The sequence below is a fragment of the Ictidomys tridecemlineatus genome, chromosome 10 (assembly GCF_052094955.1).
Source record: "Ictidomys tridecemlineatus isolate mIctTri1 chromosome 10, mIctTri1.hap1, whole genome shotgun sequence".
Lineage (NCBI taxonomy): Eukaryota > Metazoa > Chordata > Mammalia > Rodentia > Sciuridae > Ictidomys > Ictidomys tridecemlineatus.
This window is the reverse complement of record NC_135486.1, coordinates 121474226-121491898: the sequence shown is the minus strand read 5'-3', so window position 1 is coordinate 121491898 and position 17673 is coordinate 121474226. Positions and strand designations below refer to the sequence as shown.

Genomic DNA, 17673 nt, shown 5'->3' with positions numbered 1-17673 from the left:
ACCTTCCTTCCTTCCCCATCTAAAACCCACCAGCACTGCACAGAGACTCAGCTGATGGGCACCAGAAATGCAGGCCAGCCTGACCCCACCTGACGGTCAGCTCTATCCACAGTCCATTGGTGGCAGGTAAACCCAAGACGACCCAAACATCCATCACTGACTTTGGTGCCCACACAGCATCCTCGGCACAGGGCCTGGTGCGTGAAGCAAGCGCTCAGTAGGTGCTCGCGGTGGCTGGTTTCTCACTGTTGGCATCTCGGGCTCCATCCTCTCGGGAGTCTTTTAGCTTTTACACTTAGGAAAACAACCCCTTAGTACGCCTAAGGCCTTGGCCCTGGTATTCCAATGATTTATTGCTGTATAAAAACTTAGTGGCTTAAAACAGCAACTACATTTATTTTGCTCATGAATTTGCAATTGGACAAGGCACAAATCAGGGCAGGGGACAGCTCTTTGCTGGCTCGTGGTATCAGCTGGGAGAGGCTGGAAGGCCGGCTCCTTCCCACCTCTGGTACCTACGCTGGGTACAGCCAGTGGGAGCTGGAACAGGCTCTTGGCCTCTGTCCCTCTCCATGTGGTGTCTCCAGCCTGGCTTTAGGGAGCCCAGTCTCTGACATGGTGGCTCCAGGTTTCAAGACACACATCCCCAGAGAGAGCACAGGGTAGAAGCTCCATGCCCTTTTTTGGTCCAGCCTCAGAAATCGTGAAACATCATTTCCACCAAATTCTATTCGCTAGAAGGGAGTCGCTGAGGCTGGCACATGATCCACAGGAGGAGGACCAAACTTGACCTTCTATGGGGAGAATGTCAGAATTTGCAGACGTGCTTTAAAACCACCACCCCTCGGAGAGCCACTGCCCATTCCCTGCTGCCAGAAGGACCCCGTCTGCCCACCTCTGTCAGCTCGTTCCCATGGACATGCACCCCTGCATCCCTAGCCGTGCTTCCTGTCCGCAAAATCACAGTGCCTAAAGCACCCAGGGCTTCCAGGATTTCACGGGAATAAATGGAGTGGGGAGGGGCTGGGTGTCCTGACCCAAGGAGCAGCCATGGCAGCGATGGCCAGCACTACAGCATCAGCCCCCTGCCCAGGCCTTCTGTGTGCAGGCACTCAAGACTCTGTAAACCCCACCTCACTCACACCTTCGGGTCCTGTTCGCAGGAGTGGCTACTGTTTACCAAGTGGATGACAGGGCTCACCACAGCTCCGTGACATGCCCCGCCCCAGCTCTCTCCTGAATGACCCCAAGGGCTCGGGCTCAGAGTGAAAGGCTCAGCCCCAGCTGGTGGCACTGTCAGGAGCCAGCAAAACCGTTAGGAGATGGAGTCTCGTGGAAGGAAGTCGGGTCACCAGGACACGCTCTTGAAAGGGATCGTGGGACCCCAGCCCCTTCCTCTCTTCTCCGCTCCTCAGCTGCATTGAGATGAGCAGCTCCCTCAGCCCCTGGGCTCCCCATGATGTGCTACCTCGCCACAGGCCCGGAATCAATGGGTCAACCAATCATGGACTGAAACCTCCAAGCTGCAAACCAAAACAAAACTTTCCTCTTCAAGTATTTTGTCACAGTAATACAAAGCTAATACAGAGTCCATCTAACTCCAAAGCTGCTGCTTAATCTATTGCATGAAAGCTCCTCCAGGTCAGGCGGCTAGGGAGGGAGCTAGAAGGCCAAGGCCATGTCTCTGACTCTTGTCTGGAACTCAGTGCTGTGTCAAACTTTCTCTCCTGAAGAGTGGGTTTTCAAGAACCATTCCTGAGGGGCCCTCATGAACTCACTCACCAATGAAAATGTGAACCATTAACACCAACCCATACTTGTGCAGATGCACAGATCATAGTGTCCTGAAGAAGGAGCTGGAACAACAGGTAATGCTGTCAGGGACAGGGGTTGGGGATCACAAGCCACTCGCTAGCTTCCGCTTGCTGGCTGGTATTTGCATATAGAGACAGAAGATGAAGAAGCCTAAACAAAACATTCCTCCCCAGGGCCCATGCACACCAGCCCCTGAGGGGCACTGGAAGAAAGAGTTTAATCCAAACCACCCATTACAGCTGCTGTTCCGCCTTGGTTTTCTCCCCAAATAGCTTTGTGCACAAAACACGGCCCAAGGGTTCTGTCTTCCTGCACGCTCACCTTCAGCTAATAAAGTCAAATGGAAAACTCTTGAGAAGGTATTTCATGAGACTTGTGTCTTTTTAATAGTCATCTCAGCCTCTGTTCTCAAATCTTCTGTTATCAGACCAGTTGCAGGGAAGATGGGTAGGCAGGAAAAAAAAAATGAAGTGGATTTTAAAAGAACTTGACAAATTAACAAAGTTTTTAACATCATTAAAGAGCTCTTAAATATTCTCCGACTGAACTCCATTTTTATCATGAGAATGCATCTCCGTAATTGCTCTAAAGGAGACGGTGGAACTCACACCAACAGAACCGTTTGCGTGATTTAGAATGCAGTGGCAGCAAAGACCGTGGTTTCTTTAATTGCTAATTCTTAAACTAACCTTTTTGGTTTCTCTCATCTTGAAAAATGCCAATTCCTATCAGCAGAAGCTGTAATAAGGACAATGCATATATTATTTGGTTGTTTATAATTGCAAACAACTTAGCTATATTTCAGTACTTACTCCTCAGCTCCACAAGGAGCATAAGTAGGGATGATTATAATCATTCCGTCATTCTGTAAACAAAACTGTCTTTTTACAGCCAGCAGCAGATCAAATACAGATGCCAGCTTCGAAATAGGTGGCTTTCAATCCAAGCACCCACACCACCCCTGTGATTATTAAGTTCAATCAGCATTTTCTGATCCTATCAATCCAACACAGAGATGGAGGGACAGCCTGTCCTGTGGCTCAGGGAGACGAGTGTTCCAGTCCTGCCTGAACTCGCCTGGATAAGAATGGTTCGATTCCCTGAGACAGCAAGAGATGGCTAGGGAGGGTAGGTTCCGCTCCACACAGTGAATCAGGGACCAGGAATCCTCCCACCTTGTAGGCCATGGAGAAGTGCACTGCAGAACCACCATTGAAAGTGGGAAAAAAGAAAAGGAGGAGGAGGAGGAGGGAGGAGGAAGAAGAGGGAGGGGAGGAGGAGGAAGAAGAAGAAGAGAAGGGAGAAGAAAGAGGAAGGGGAGGAGGGAAGCAGAGCAGGGGGAGAGGGGCCGGTGGCTGTGGCACAGAGCACCGCGGGAGTCTGTGGAGCAGTCCTGACAGAGGCCATATGGCTTCCACCTGCCTCTGCTGATGGGTGTCATGGCCCCAGGGAGCTGCAGGGCAGCTAAGGGTCAGCTCTGTGAGCCCAGCTTGGCCTCTGCAGCCCCAGCTGGAGCAAGGGTAGCTCTGGGCAGCCTGAGTCAGTCTCCCGTGCACACCCTGGACTGCTCTACAGGGATCATAGTGGACACGCCCCTCCCTGCAGGGTGCCACACTGAGGGCCCACCCTCCACATCCCCACCAACCCAGGTCTGGGCCACACATCAGGATGGTGGGGGGCATGGGGAGAAGGTGCCCTGCGGTTACAGGGGGCTGCCTCAGCCCCTGGTCCCAGCTTCCCGAAGCAGGTGCCCATGTGACCACACAGCCCCTCTGAGGCCTCCTCACTCCAGGGCCCTTGGCAGGTGGTGTGGCCCCTGCTCAGAGCTGGGCTTTGACCATCTCAGGATCACACTGGGCTCAGCCTGGCTGGAGCCAGGAGACCTCAACAAGATGGACACGTGGAGGCAGGTAGGGCATAGGGCAGGGCACGGGGCAGGGCCAGGGAGAGCAGCCTGCGGGAGCGCCCTAGGAGAGAATCAGCACGATGCACTGGTCAGCACTCCTGTTTAGCTGAGCTAATGTCCTTGCAAATACAAGCAAAGCCATTTAATTAACTTAATATCAATTTCACTTTTTTTGCACTTTGTTCTAATTAGGGCTGGATTTAAAGCTCACACAGCATAATTTAGAGCCCTAGAATTAACAGCTTGACAACTTTCCACGCTGGTGACTCCTAGCCCTGCGTGAGGGAGGGAAGGTTCCCCCACCCATCCCACTCACAGCCCAGGACCCACCCAGGCAGCGCCCAGACCAGCTGCCCACTGACCAACACTTCACCCAGCCCAGGGGTCAGTAAGCACCAACCTCACAGCAGAAGACAGAATAGGGCACAGGATCCCTGGACAACCACTCACTGCTCTGAGTTTTTCCTTCCTGGTCTGTAAAACGGATATACTAGTATAAGTGGCTGTGATACAGAGTCACCACTGATCACCTGTCTATGTATTAGATGCTCAATAAAAAATGGCTGCATGTGGTGAGACATGGTGGACATATACACAGGCAAATACCACGTACTGTCCTTCATCAAATCCAGGATGCTCAGGTGCAAGATGCGCCAAGTTTACTTACCCAGAAGGGAGAAGCTGCTGTCAGTTAAACTACAGTGTCACTGATCAGAACTTGAATTCTAATTTCAGAGATGAAAAAATGTGCATGTTAACACTGACAATCGACAGTTATGTGTGTAGTTTCAATCTCTGAGATCTAAGTTTACCAGGTCTAAGTTAACTAGAATCCCCAAGAAGTTAAATATTCTAGGCAACTGATTTTCTTAGACAACCAAGAGTCTTGCTTTACTTTAATATTTACTGAAGCCTGGGCCTGGTGGTGCACACCCGTACCCAGCCACACCGAAGGCTGAGGCAGGAGGACCGCGAGATAGAGGCCGTCCTGGCAACAGGTGACACCCTGCCTCAAACAAGCATCATCATGGTCCTGTCATCGCATGGTACTGGGAGTGGACAGGGAATGGCAGACACGTGTCCTCACAGTGCAAATGCCACTCCTCCTCTCCTCTTTGGCCACCACAAAAACAACTGTGCTCTTGAAGCGAGGCCAGCCGCAGCCTATATGCTAGCCAAAGTGGGAGCCCGTCTGGGAGACTCCAAGATTTGTTTCTTGACTAAGCAACAGGAGCAGATGTGGTCACCGGCCCACAGCACTTCCTCCCTTGTAGATATGACAACAAGGACAACAACTGCCATCTCCTAACCTTGAGGAAAAGACCAGACGAGATACTGACCTGAGGTGTGACATCATGATGCCCAGCCAAGTTAGCCACACCAGCCACCAATAGCCACCACCAGCCACCAGGAGCCACCACCAGCCACCACCAGCCACCACTGGGTCTGGAGTGTGAAGTGAGAACAGGTTCCATGCTGGGTAATTGGTGGCTAAATGACAGAGGGGAATAAAGCCTATTGTCTTGCAAATCACTGGGTCCACCTCATCAACAATGCACTAGGACCGAGAGCCCTGAACAAGGGCTAAGAGTGACCCCTGCCAAGGCCAGGAGAGCCCAGAAGAAACAATTAGCCCTGACAAGGTGGTCAGGGAGGGCCTGGGAGAAGGGCCTGGGACTAGGGCTTGGGGAAGGGTGGGGAGGAGAGATGACTCAGGATCCCGGTTAAAGGACCCAAAGCCACGAGCTCAATCTGTAGTGCACAGGCTTTGGTCCTCAGAAACAGCTGACCACCCCGGCTCCTGACGACCCATGTCCACAGGACACCCTCGTGGACACTCCTCTCACAGCCAGCACTGATCCAAGGTGAGGATGGACATCCTCTGGAACCTGGCTCCAGTCCTAGCCCTGCTCCTCGGTGGCCCACTCCTCAGGCACAGCCAGGCTCACACTGCAGTCAGCAATGACAGGGCGTGATTAAAGGGGGGCTTCTCTATGGGGGCTTGTTAGGGTCTGTAAACAAGTCGGGATGCGCCTGGCATTTTGCCAGAGGGAGTGGTTTGTGAGGTGGCGCCAGCGAGCCATTAAGTGTGGAGATTCCCTATTGGTTGACTGCTGTATCTAGTTTATGTTAATTAAGATAAGCTGTGTGGAATGTATAAATACCCCTCCTGTCCTACAATAAACGGCTCCCACTCCTGCTGTATCAATGTACACAAGTTGCTCGTCACCCCCCGGTTATTTTGCTGCAGCCGGACTGCGGCAGGGGCTAAGCTAGTTGTCATCTACCTGTCCAACTGTGGGGACCCACCCAGAGGAAGAGGGAGGGGGAGGGAGGGAGAGGACATGAGAGGGAGGAAGGGGGAGGACAGGAGAGAACTGATCCACAACTCTATGGCTCCTGTCCCTACAGCTGCAAGCCACCTATGCAGAGGGGACTATGGCTCTTGCTCATCCAGCTGAAGGCCACTGTGCAGAGTATACTCCTCTGCACTTCCCAGGAGCTGCTGAGGACAGTGGGTCCCACCCAGGGCCTGGTTCTCCATCCCTGTCCACAAGGTCTGGAGGCCCCAGAGCCCAGAGGCCTCCGAAAGCACCCCCAGGTGGGCCCCGGGATGTGGCAACCACAGCTGGACCAGCCTGCATGAAGTGGGCTGCTGGGGTCACAGCTGGGTGGAGCCAGCTTCTTGTCCTCTGTGACAGACAGTGGGGCTAGGGGATGAGAGGGTCTCACCATGGAGTCCTGCCACTCCTCTAGCCTCTCCAGGTCTCCAGAGAACCCTCCAGCCCATCCCACTTCCTCTCTGGAAGATGCTCTGGGAGGTACAGGGCACAGGAGGGAGACCCATCCTCAGGGCTGCATGGCCAGGCTAAGGGTCCAGCTGGGAAGAGCCTGCCAGGTTCCAGGTAGGACTGCCATGGGGACAGGAGGTGGGGTCCTGGGGAAGCCACAAGGATCCCCACAGGCTCCAGAGGATGGAGGAAGGAGCCTGGGAGCCAGGGAAGAGGACATGCTGGGGCTGTGCCTCGGAAGGCTTCAGAGCCTTGGGAGCCCAGGAAGGGGCCACCCCAGGGAAAGGGCAGGGCCCAGCCGCCCAGGGCTGATTCTGACTTTCCAAATGGAACCATGCCAGCTGCCAACTCCTGCTTCTGGAGGTGACCAAGGCAGAGGCTTCCAAGGGAGGCACAGTGGGCATCAGGCCAGGTTCAGAGAGTGCCGAATCCTGCGCTTGGGCATGGCTGGGCAGCACCACAGGCCCCCTGGGGTCAGCCCTTTCCATCCACAGCTTCTGGGCCCTGGGCTCTGCATCCAGGCAGCCCAGAAGCCATCAGAATACCCTGGGAACTGTGTCTGTTCTCAACAGGGACAGAGCCTCCTTCTTTCTTTCTCTCCTCCTCCTCTTCCTCCTCCTCCTCTTCCTCCTCCTCTTCTTCCTCCTCCTCCTTTTCCTCCTCTTCTTCCTGCTCTTCCTCCTCCTCTTCCTCTTCCTCTTTCTCCTCCTCCTCTTCTTCCTCCTTCTCTTCCTCCTCCTCTTCCTCCTCTTCTTCCTCCTCTTCCTCTTCCTCCTCCTCCTCTTCCTCCTCCTCTTCCTCCTCTTCTTCCTGCTCTTCCTCTTCCTTCTCCTCCTCCTCCTCCTCCTCCTCCTTTTTCTTTTGGGGTTCTGGAGATGGACCTGGGCCTCCCCATGCTAGGCAAGCCTCCACCACTGAGCTACACCCCAGCCCAGAGTTGCTTTCTTTCGAAGGTGCCCTAAACAACACAGCTACTTGCAGAGATTCTGCATTGGATCAGGTAGGGAATCTGGAGGGAAGGAAGGCACAGGAGATCATAAGTAAATCCTACATGGAGACTGCACTACTTAATGTAAGAACTTAGATGTCACCAGATTTTGGTATGCATGGCAGGTCCTGGACCCAAACTCCACAGACCTCAGGACACACCTGCTCCATATGCTAAGCACAAAGCCCTAACACAGCATCAGCTGAAGCCCCTGCGACGGCCTAGTCCAAACCAGCCTGGGTCTACAAGCCTGGTGGGACTAGTCCCCCGCCTGGTCCCCTGAGCAACTTCCACCGCCAGCCACCTCACTTACTGCCCAGCCCTCTTCTGCCTGCACGCAGGTCCCCCACCCTGAGTCTGAGGCCTCCCAGCTCCAGGAGCCTCCATTTCCTCTGATGAACTTCCACACCTGCCCCCTTGGGCTCTGTGTCCCACATGTCAGGACTTCCTGGTGCCCCTGTGCAAGTCCAGCCCTCGCTGGTCCAATGCCTACCCAGTGTCTGCTCAAGGCTTGTATTTGCATACCCAGTCCAGCACACTTGGGGACCTGGTGTGCACCTGGTCAAACTCCAAGGGGTCTTTCCATCTAGGGCTCCAGGAAACCGTGGAACCCTGTTCTCTTCCTCTCTCACTCCCCGCCCACCATGAGGTGAAAAGGCATGCTCACCCCATGTATTCCACCATGGCATATGGTACCCCATCCAAAGCAATCTCCAAAACTAGGAACCAAAATAAACCTTTCCTCTTTCAAGTTGACTTATCTCAGGTATCTCTGTTATAGTAACAGAAAGCTGGCCAGCATGCCCAATAGGGTGCACGTTCTTTCCTAAGCATATAACTGTGATGAACCTTAATTTATAAATTCATGAGAGATTAATAATTACTACTAATGAAAAAACAGAATAACAAACTATAATAAAAATTATGTAAATGTGATCTATCTCTCTCTCTCTCTCTCCCTCTCTCTTCTTCCTCCCTCTTCCTCTCTCTCAAAATATCTTCCTGTACTTTTAACTGCACTGGCCTCAGGTAACTAAAGCCATGGAAAGAGGTGAGGGGACATGGCAGGAAGCCTGCCACTTCTCCTCCTGGGCCTCAAAAGCAACCTCCCAAAGCCACCAGCACTGTAAGCAAGGGGAGGAGGAGAGGAAGGGAAGAGTTCCACCTCCCACACAGGCAAAGAGAAGGACCACAAGTTAGACTCAGCCCAGGAAAACGAGAGCGGAAAGGACCCTGCTGGACCTACTAGAGACGGACATCAGATGCTGGTGAGCAGGCTCAGGCTGCCAAGCACCACCAGCCATCCATGCACCTGGGCACCTGCTTCAGGCCCGGACAGCTCCAGGCCTCTGGATATGGGGGGAGCAGCACCAGGTCTCCTGCTCTGTGGAGCTGAGCCTCCCTCAAACGTCCAGTGAGCCCACGCACGTGCTCTGCATTTTGACTCTCAATTCACCCTGGCAGCCCACGACCCCAATTCACAGCCCAAGAAGGAAGAGACATGCCCACAGTCACAGCATTAAAAGGTGACAGAAGTGCCAATCAAGCCCCATCTGTCTGGATGCCCACATCCACAGCCTTCCTCCTAATCGCCCTGATCTCAGGCTGTCCCTCCAGCTGACAGACCCTGCTGTGCCCAGCTCCCTCTGCTGCTCTCACCCTCAGCTCTAATTGCTGAGCCTTCTTGTCCACAAAGAACACTCCCGATTTGGCACCAGCCAAAGGTCAGGGGGGTGGATTTCTTCAGCAAGAATGACTCTGGCTGCCTCTCCGGCTACCTCTGGGCTGGGCAGGCGACAGCTGCCCCACTGGCAGGGTGCCTGTGACAGGTACTGGCCAACACAGATGTGCCCGCCTCCCAGGGCTGTCCGAGAGCATGACTCCCCACCACTCCAGGAGGGGCCAGCTGCAACCAGATGCTGAGTCCTTGGAGGTAAAGGACACCAGGCTCTGCTGATGGACGCTCCAGAACCCTGGCCTGGCCCTCAGCAGGCCCTGTGGCTGAGGTCACATGAACACCCTCCCTGCCCTCTTTCCCTCCTACCACCTTCCCATGGAAATCCTGGTACCACTCAGCACCCGTGGTCTACACAGGCACACCCACAGCCCCAGCAGGAAGGGGGCAAAGCGTGGGGCAGGCCCTGCCATCCAGGAAGAGAGGTCTCCTCTTCTTTCTGCCTCCACCCTGGAGGCCCAGGTGCTACCCCTCCTCTGCCCCGTGCCCATTTTCCTTCTTTGCCCAGGAGCCTGGCTTGTGCAGAGGTGGGAAGGGTGCAGGGAGTTATCCAGGGACATCTGGCTCTGACTCTAGCTGCCTGGCTTCGGGGCAGGACTGAGACAGGTAATTTTGATTTCTCTCTGTTTCCATAGATTTTCAATTTCTTCAAGCAACTCCACTTTGACTCAATATCCTTCTGAAATCTAAATTTGGACCCTAACTTGAATCGATTGTTTTTCCTGTTATGACAGAGCTGCCCTGGGCTTCTGGGAGGGAGCGCTGGTGTGCACCCTTCAGAGCCACTGTGCTGGGTCCTCTGAGAAGGGTGGGACAATGAAGCCCACAGCCCTCCAGCTTCCCTGTACGTGGGAGGGGGCTGGACGCAGGGAAAGTGCCGTGGTGATCATGAGTCTTGGTCCTGTCCTTCAGGGGCTGGGCTTCCCTGGCTAACCCACATGGCCTCCCTGCTCCCCTCCCTCCTCATCTCTAAAACAAGAGAATAAGCAACTGCCTCCAAAAGTGACAGGAAAGGCAACGGAGAGCTACAGGCCTGCACAGAGCTACCTGCTAATCCAGCAGGAAAACCATCTGCCCCTGATGCCTGATGCTGGCGCAAAACTACACGCCACCAACTTAAAAGTGTTTTAACCAAGTTCTCTGTTCTCTCTGATTATTTCCTGTAATCAATGAGTTGATTTTACACTACAAAAAGCAATATCAACCCATATTCATATCATTAAATAATCCACTTTAAAAAGCACTGATATTTGCTGGTGCCTAACCTGACTGCTTCACTTCCAAGCTCCTTGAAGGATCTGGTTCCTTTCAGCCAGGAAGATGAAGACTACACCAGACTCCAGATGGTAGGGGGCAAGATGGCTGGGGCAAGAGGGCAGAGGTAAGACGGTGCAGGCTATATGGTGAAGGACAGAATTCGGAGGCAAGATGGTGGAGGCAACATGGCGGAGGGAAGATGGCGGAGGAAGATGGCAGAGGGAAGATGGCGGAGGCAAGACAGTGCAGGCAATATGGTACAGAGGAGATGGCAGAGGTACATGATGGGATCAAGATGGCCCAGACAAGATGGCACAGGCAGCACAGCTTCCAAGTACTCAGTTTTCCTAGCCAAGTCCTTCCAGCTCTCTCCCCTCCCCACATCACCCAACCCAACCCAGCCTTTTGGAGCTGAAGGTTATCTCCTCTGGCTTTCATTTACTTCCTAAAACCAGCTCCCATCCAGTCAATCAACAAGGTCAAGGGCCCACATTTCGTCCAACATGCCATGGAAGGTGCTGAGGGGTGGAGGAGGGATGGAAGTCTACAGTGTGGTTCCAGCCCTTCCGGAGCCTGTCGTCTCATTCAGAACTCGAAACTCCAAGGCACAGGAGTGCAGGCCACTGACCAAGCCTCAAACACTCAGACAGCAAGAGCTCAGACAGTGAAGCCTGCAACAACCCCCACCCCCCAGAAGGTGACCTGTGCCAAGCCTAAAAAGGATGGACACCTGGGGAAGGGATCAGGAGAGCAGAGCAAGCCAGGACCCCTGGCACAGCTCCAAGACCAGGGCTGTAATGTGGAGGCTGAGACCCCCAGGTCAACTCAGGGTATTCAGCAAGCAGATGAGTCTGGCTGGGGTAAGAACACAGGCCATGCCCCTACACTATATGGGCAGGCACCGACTGCCAGCCTCCAAGGGGACTGGGATCCCTTAGGACACAGGAACCACTGGAAGGTGCGGGGGCCCTTGGAAGTGGTTGCTTTCCAATCAGAGAGCTGGGCCACTGTGTGCCCAGCAGAAGAGAGGAGACCAAGACACAGCACTCAGTCAAAGGACAGCGCCACAAGAGTCCAGGTACAGGAAATAAAGGCCCAAGGAAGGAGGAGGGGAGGGGACCTGATGGAAGAAACGGAAGAGCTGTGAGGGAGATTCTGGAGGAGAGAACATCTAATTCACACCTGTGCTTCTCAGCACCAGCTTCTCAGCTTTCTCTTTAAAAGGTCCTTCACCGCCTGTACTAAGAAAGGATGACAACCTGTAACTGCTTCCCAAAAAGCAGGACACCAGGCCTTGGCAGCAGGTCTCAGCAGAGGGGTCAATTCGGAGGCAGTCTGGGTTACCCCTGGCTCTCAGCAGGCCCAACACAACCTCCCTGCCATCAAAGGAGTGGCAGTAGGGACGGCCACATAACAGCAGGGAAAGGGCCCTCCCAGAGCCTCCCCTGGAGCCTCCGAAGTCTACAGGACTGAGCAGCTTCTAAGAGGCCATCTCTCCTGTGCATCAGAGGCCTGGAAGTTCCTACCAGAAGCCCAGTTGCAGGTCTGAGCTAAGGAATAAGGAACGCTGAGGTCAAGGTTTCCCTCTCCTTCAGTGGCAATGGGTGCAGACAGGAGCAGAGCAAAAAGCCATGGGACGCCAGGGGCCATCTCCCCAGGGAGGGGCAGCCTCTCCTCCTCCTCTGGCCCCTCCATGCAGAAACAGCACAGCCACAGGCATTAACCAAACAAGCACAGGCAGAAGAGGGAGGGCTGGAGGGTGGGGAGGGAGAGGGAGGTCCTCTCCATTACGGGAACCTGCCCTGCGCTTTTCCTCCAGGTTTCCTGTCACTACAAATTACACCCGGCGGCTAGGAGGGTAACATCTGCCAAGGCCCAGCTTGAGCTCCTTGCTTGCCCAGGAAAAGCTCTGGACTGGGCCTTCCTGCCAGCTCCTTTCGGAGGCTGGAAGTCCAGAACACTCAGCCTCCCCTCACCCCCACAGCCCCCAACTCAACAACATGAGAACCGTTCCCATGGCAGAAGCCCACGAGATAGACCCCCAGCCATTGGACACAAGTCTCAGCTTCTCAGAAGCCCCAGCCAGCTGGGGTTGGCCCATGAAAGAGTTTTCTGCCCTTGCTCTGCGTGATGTAGGTGAGAGCACGGAGCAGTGGGTCATGGTCCCGGTCACGAGCTTGTTAGAGGTAAATTCCCAGGCCCAACTCCAGACCTACTGAGTCAGAGACCTGGGAAGTGGAGCCCAGAAATCTGTGTCTTATCAAGCCCTCGTAGTGATTCTGAAGCACCCTAAAGATCAGACTCTAGTGCAGCGGCTGAGAACCTCCATCCTGGAGCCAGATGGTCCAGGGTCAACTCCCAGCCCTATCATTCACTGGCTGGATCACTGTGAGCAAGTTGCCCTGGAGCGAGTAAGAGCAGCAGGCTCAGAGGGACACTGCAGAGACTCGATGGATTCATTATGCCTGTTACGCTTAGGAAATACCATGTAGGATTTTATTAGTCCTGTTGGGGGCTGTGGCTGTCTCACAGCTAATGATCCCCCACAGAAACTGACCACAAAGTGGCCAGTGTCCCTGAATTCAGCCAAGAGTCAGGGACTTGGGCTGTCCACTGGGCTCCGGGGACATACCTATGGCAGGTATCTGTGCCAAACATGAGGTCTACTAAGCCTCTGATTCCTCCAGAAATTAGCTGTGGGGTCTTGTTTACACTGGTTCATTTTGGTTTTAGACACTTGGGAGAAGAGCTTCTTCAAGGCTCCAGTGGGCTCCCCCACACCTAGCCACACCACCTGCAAGGGGCAGGGGCCAGACCTGCTTCACACTGCAGATGGTGGTCAAGGCATCCCCTGGGTGCTTCCTGACTGATGCAGAAAGACCCTGAGGCCCTCTTGTGAGCAAGGAACTGACCACAACTTCCCTGGAATCATCCAGAGGGGAACATCAGAGAGCAGGAAGAGAACAGTCTGCATCCTCCTCCTCCTCTCTGTCCCCTGCCACCTGCCGCAGGGCTGATCCCTTCTCACAACAGTGAAAACAGTTAAGTATGGTCCCTAACAGTACACAGGTCCCACCTATACTTGCCCCTCCACATATTTCTATTTTCAGCAAACCTCGTAATCTGAAGGACATCATAGGCCAAGAACACAGGCTGTGTGGCTAACCAGACGCAGGGTTCTGACTGGAAACCTCACTGCTTCCTAACGGCAGGACTCGGAACAACTTAGCCTCGTTTTTTCATTTCCCATATAGGGATGGGGTGGAACCACCTTGGACTGACATGGACGTTCTGAGATAATGCACTCGTGATGTCTTTGCACAGTACCTGGCACACAGCAGAATCCCACCCATCATTTATCAGCATTATCTTTATGATCATCTGAAGTTCTGGAACTGCCACGTGAGAATATGAGTTAGGAGCCCAGGAAGGGAGGAGCCTTAGATAAACCCATCTAGGATCCTGCAGAGCTGCCTGAATTCAACTAGGCAATACCGATGTTGGGGACAGCAAGTGTCCAATGACCATCAGTCCCTGGGACTGGGTGTAACCAAGGAACATTAAAAGTCTCCCCCTTCTCCCTAAGAACACTTTAGATGAGGCAGATTCTGGCCACTGTCACAGATGGATGCCACACCTCACTTTGCTACCCTCTGAACACCTGTTTCCCAGGACTGCGGGGGAACTTCAGCAGTTGTCCCTCTGCAGCAGCGTGGGATGAGAAATGGGAGTGTTCTTAAGAGCAGCCTCCACTGAGGCAGCAGGAAGTACTCCTTATTAGCTGCACAGCTCGCCTTCAGAGAAACACATCCATTCAACTTATTACAGAAGGGCATCAGCTACACCACCTGGGGCCTTGACTCTGCAGACACTCAAGCCGCTGATCCACCCCTACACCGGCTCTGCTCCCCACTACATGCAGTGCTCAAGCAGCATTTTCTCCCTAGACATCGGCCCACGCCTCCAGTCCCAGTTGGCTGTTCTGCCAGTTCCTGCGCTCTGGCTGGAGTCACCAAGGAATGATTTCCTGCCTGGCATGCGGGGACCGGGCGCCAACGGCATTGACATGTTTCCAAGCTAAAACCAAACTTACTGTGGGGCACAGAAAAGAAGCAAGCGTTTGTTCTCCCAGCAGCCCTCGCCTCCTGCCCAACACCGGGCAGGGAAGGTAAGAGGGAGCGCGCTGAGCCCCTGGAGTGCGGACCACAGAGCGCAGCGCAGAGAGCCCCGGGAGCTCACCCACGACCGCCCGCCCGAGCGGTCCCGTGGCGCCAGCGCGTCCTTACCATTCAGCTGCCGGTAGACGATGTCCTCCAGCAGCGAGAGGCGCTTCAGCACTGCATCCTGGATGGGGCTGGCGCTGTGCGCGCTGAGGTTGGCCACCTCGGCGCGCGGCCGGATCTCGTGGAAGGCGTCTCCGCTGCGCACCGCGATGGGCCGGCACTTGGCCAGGAAGAGCACGAAGCCGGCCACCGCAATCAAGTTCAACACCAGCAGCACTTTGACTCTTCTCAGTGAAGCCATCAAACAACCCGGCCGGCCCTCGCCCCGGACCCGCGCCCCCTCAGACTCCGGTGAGGCGCGGGACAGCCTGGGGCTGTGCGAGCCTCACACACCTGGCGGCGGGCGAGGATCCCAGCCGCTGCTGGCCCCAAGTGGAGAAGCTCCGGCAGCAGAGACGAGTGGTCGGGAGAGAGCGCAGTTGCTCACATGGAAGCACTGGGTCTGCAGAAGTGCTCCCCAAGACGCCTGCTCAGCCAACAGAGCGCAATCCCTTCCAGGATTGGCGGCGAAAGGTCGGGGCTGGGGTGGAGGGTCTCTATGCACCAGCAAGGGGTTCGCCTCTGAACCTTGGGCCACGGCGGCCGCAAACCCCGGGCCGGCGGGCAGGCAGACCCAGCTAGTCCGGAGCGGGGAGGGAGCGGCGCGCAGGTGCCGGGCTCAGGGCTCGCCGTCTGCCCGCGGATGAGCGCGCCACCCCGGGAGCCACACAGCCACCACCCTCGCCCGAAGCAGCCGTCGCGGCGCACGAGCCGCGCTCTTCAGCCGAAGATCCGCTCCTCCCGGCCGGTGCCTTTGTTCCGCTCACCGGCCCGCTCCATCACGCCGGGCGGAGGAACAGCCCGCACCCGGCGCCTGCATCCTCGCAGGTCCGCAGTCACGACCAAGTCTCAATCACTCTCAAAGTAGGGTCAGCACTCGGGGGCCTGGGCCACTCGCGACGTCCTCTCCGTCCCTGGCGCCGGGGCCACCCCGCCCGACCCGCAAACTCACCAGCGCGCACAGCGCCGCGGACTCTCGGACACGTTCCAAGTCTCGGCACCACGCAGGGAGCTTTCGGGGCCTGCCGGGCACACTGGCCTGTCTCGGAGCTGGTGCGTCGCAAGGCTGGCCGGAAGGAGGAGTCGGACCTCAAAAGTCACAGCAGTTCTCGATCCCCCTCCCAAAACGTCGCGGGCAGCGCGGCGGGGAGGGACGCGCGCCGGCGCACCCAGCGCTTGTCAGAGCGGGCCGCGCGGCTCGTCCCGCGCCCCAAGGACCCAAACGCCTAGTCTCCCAATTGGCGGACGCAGTGACACCGCCGCTGCGGCACCGAGAGCCCCCACTACCCTGGGGCTGGAGAGCCCGGAGGGGACGCGCAGGTGGCGACGGAGGGCGGGGCGCGGCCCAAGGGGAGCGGCCGCGGCGCCGGCTCCTCCTCCGCCGCCCCCGGCCGCCCGCTCCCCGCGAGCCAGTCGCCGCCGCCGCCCGCAGGCTGCTGGGCGCACCGCTCCCCGGCTCGCCGGCTCGTGCGCGCGCACCCGGAGAGGGTGGGGGCGCCAGGAGAGCGGGGACCGCGCGGGATGGGGGCGGTCAAGTCATGCTGGCTGCGGCCGGCGCCGGAGGGACCCTGGTTCTCAGCTCTCCCCAAGCGGGCGGGTTCGTTCCATCCCGGCTGGCGATGAAGACATCCCTTTCTGTGTGCTCGCAGCTCCGCTTTGCGTGGCCAGGAATGGCTAGAGGGAAAATCTGGCCTGGAGACACGGATTCTGTGACTTTCCGAGCCAGGCCCGGCGTTAGCGGGCCGGGGAGGTTCTCTCCGGGAGAGAATTCTGACCGTCCCTGTCACCGTTTCTGTGACCACCGCACCTCGGTTGGCATTTTATTACAAGAAGCGTGTTTCTTTGGCTACTGGATTTCCATGACCTCTTCCTCCTTCCAAAACCAGGAGCTCCAAATACTGAAATCCAAACCCCCTCGTTGATCCACTTAATTCCTTAGGCCTGAAAAAGAAACCAGGCTGCCAACTAATAAAAATTAGACAGTAAAACCAAATGAACTTGGTGGTTTCCACCAGCAGCCTCATCATTTCCATCTCATTGGATTTCTATTCCTGTTTGGTGTTTGTCTAAGCGAACCGGTGTTGTTTTGCTTGTTATTTCAAATATTGATTTTTAACATAGAAAAGTACATTTAAAAACCTAACCCTCTTTTTATTTCATTCTCTTGGAACTCCATCCAATAGACTCCTCATGGTGTTTGCTTGATATAAACTAAAAGAAAGTGGAAACAAAGTAGTTAAATGAAAAGCCCCATGAAAGACACTTTTTACCACACATGTTGGGTAGGAGGGAAGTGGGGGAAGAAATCTGGGCTACCAAGCAGTTCTGGCATGACAGGCACAGAGGCAGATGAGGTCCTCAGATTATCCCACTGAATACCCAGTTGAGTCAGGTGTCATTATAACCACTACAGATGGAAGCTGTCACAGGGGCGGAAAGGTGCACAGCGCTCCTCACCCATCACAAGGGGCACAGCCCACACTCCTATAATAACAGGTTAAGAAGAGCAAAGCATGACACATTGTTTCATCACAGTTTCGGGTGGCACTGAAGCCTTCAGATAGGAGGGCCCACAGACCTGGGGACAGCTTTATTTTATGTTTAGATCCAATGAAGTCTGGACAGCTGTGCAGAAAGGTGACTGGAGAAAACGATCTGATCTGCAGATGATAGACCAAGGGACAACCCTGCCGGACCCCTGTATCCACCTTCTGCTGTCTTCTCAGTGCCGCTAGGGCAGGACCCCTCTGGAATGAGCATCTTTAACAAAGAAGGGAGAGAGGAACTCCATAGGTTTCATGGCTGGTTTGGGGTGTGGGGGGGTCTAGTTTCTATGACCCACCTTGGGGGAAGAGGAA

The 17673-nt window shown here is 55.3% G+C and overlaps 1 protein-coding gene across 1 annotated transcript in view; it reads right to left on the bottom strand.

Moving 5' to 3' along the window:
- Galnt17 (polypeptide N-acetylgalactosaminyltransferase 17) overlaps positions 1–16118 on the bottom strand; it is a 355262-nt gene extending 339144 nt beyond the window's left edge. Inside the window, exon 1 of the mRNA XM_078023947.1 lies at positions 14780–16118. Coding sequence (XP_077880073.1) covers positions 14780–15017 — 238 coding nt within the window. The 5' untranslated portion in view covers positions 15018–16118. The remainder of the gene's footprint in view (positions 1–14779) is intronic.
- Between the last annotated feature and the right edge of the window lie 1555 nt (positions 16119–17673).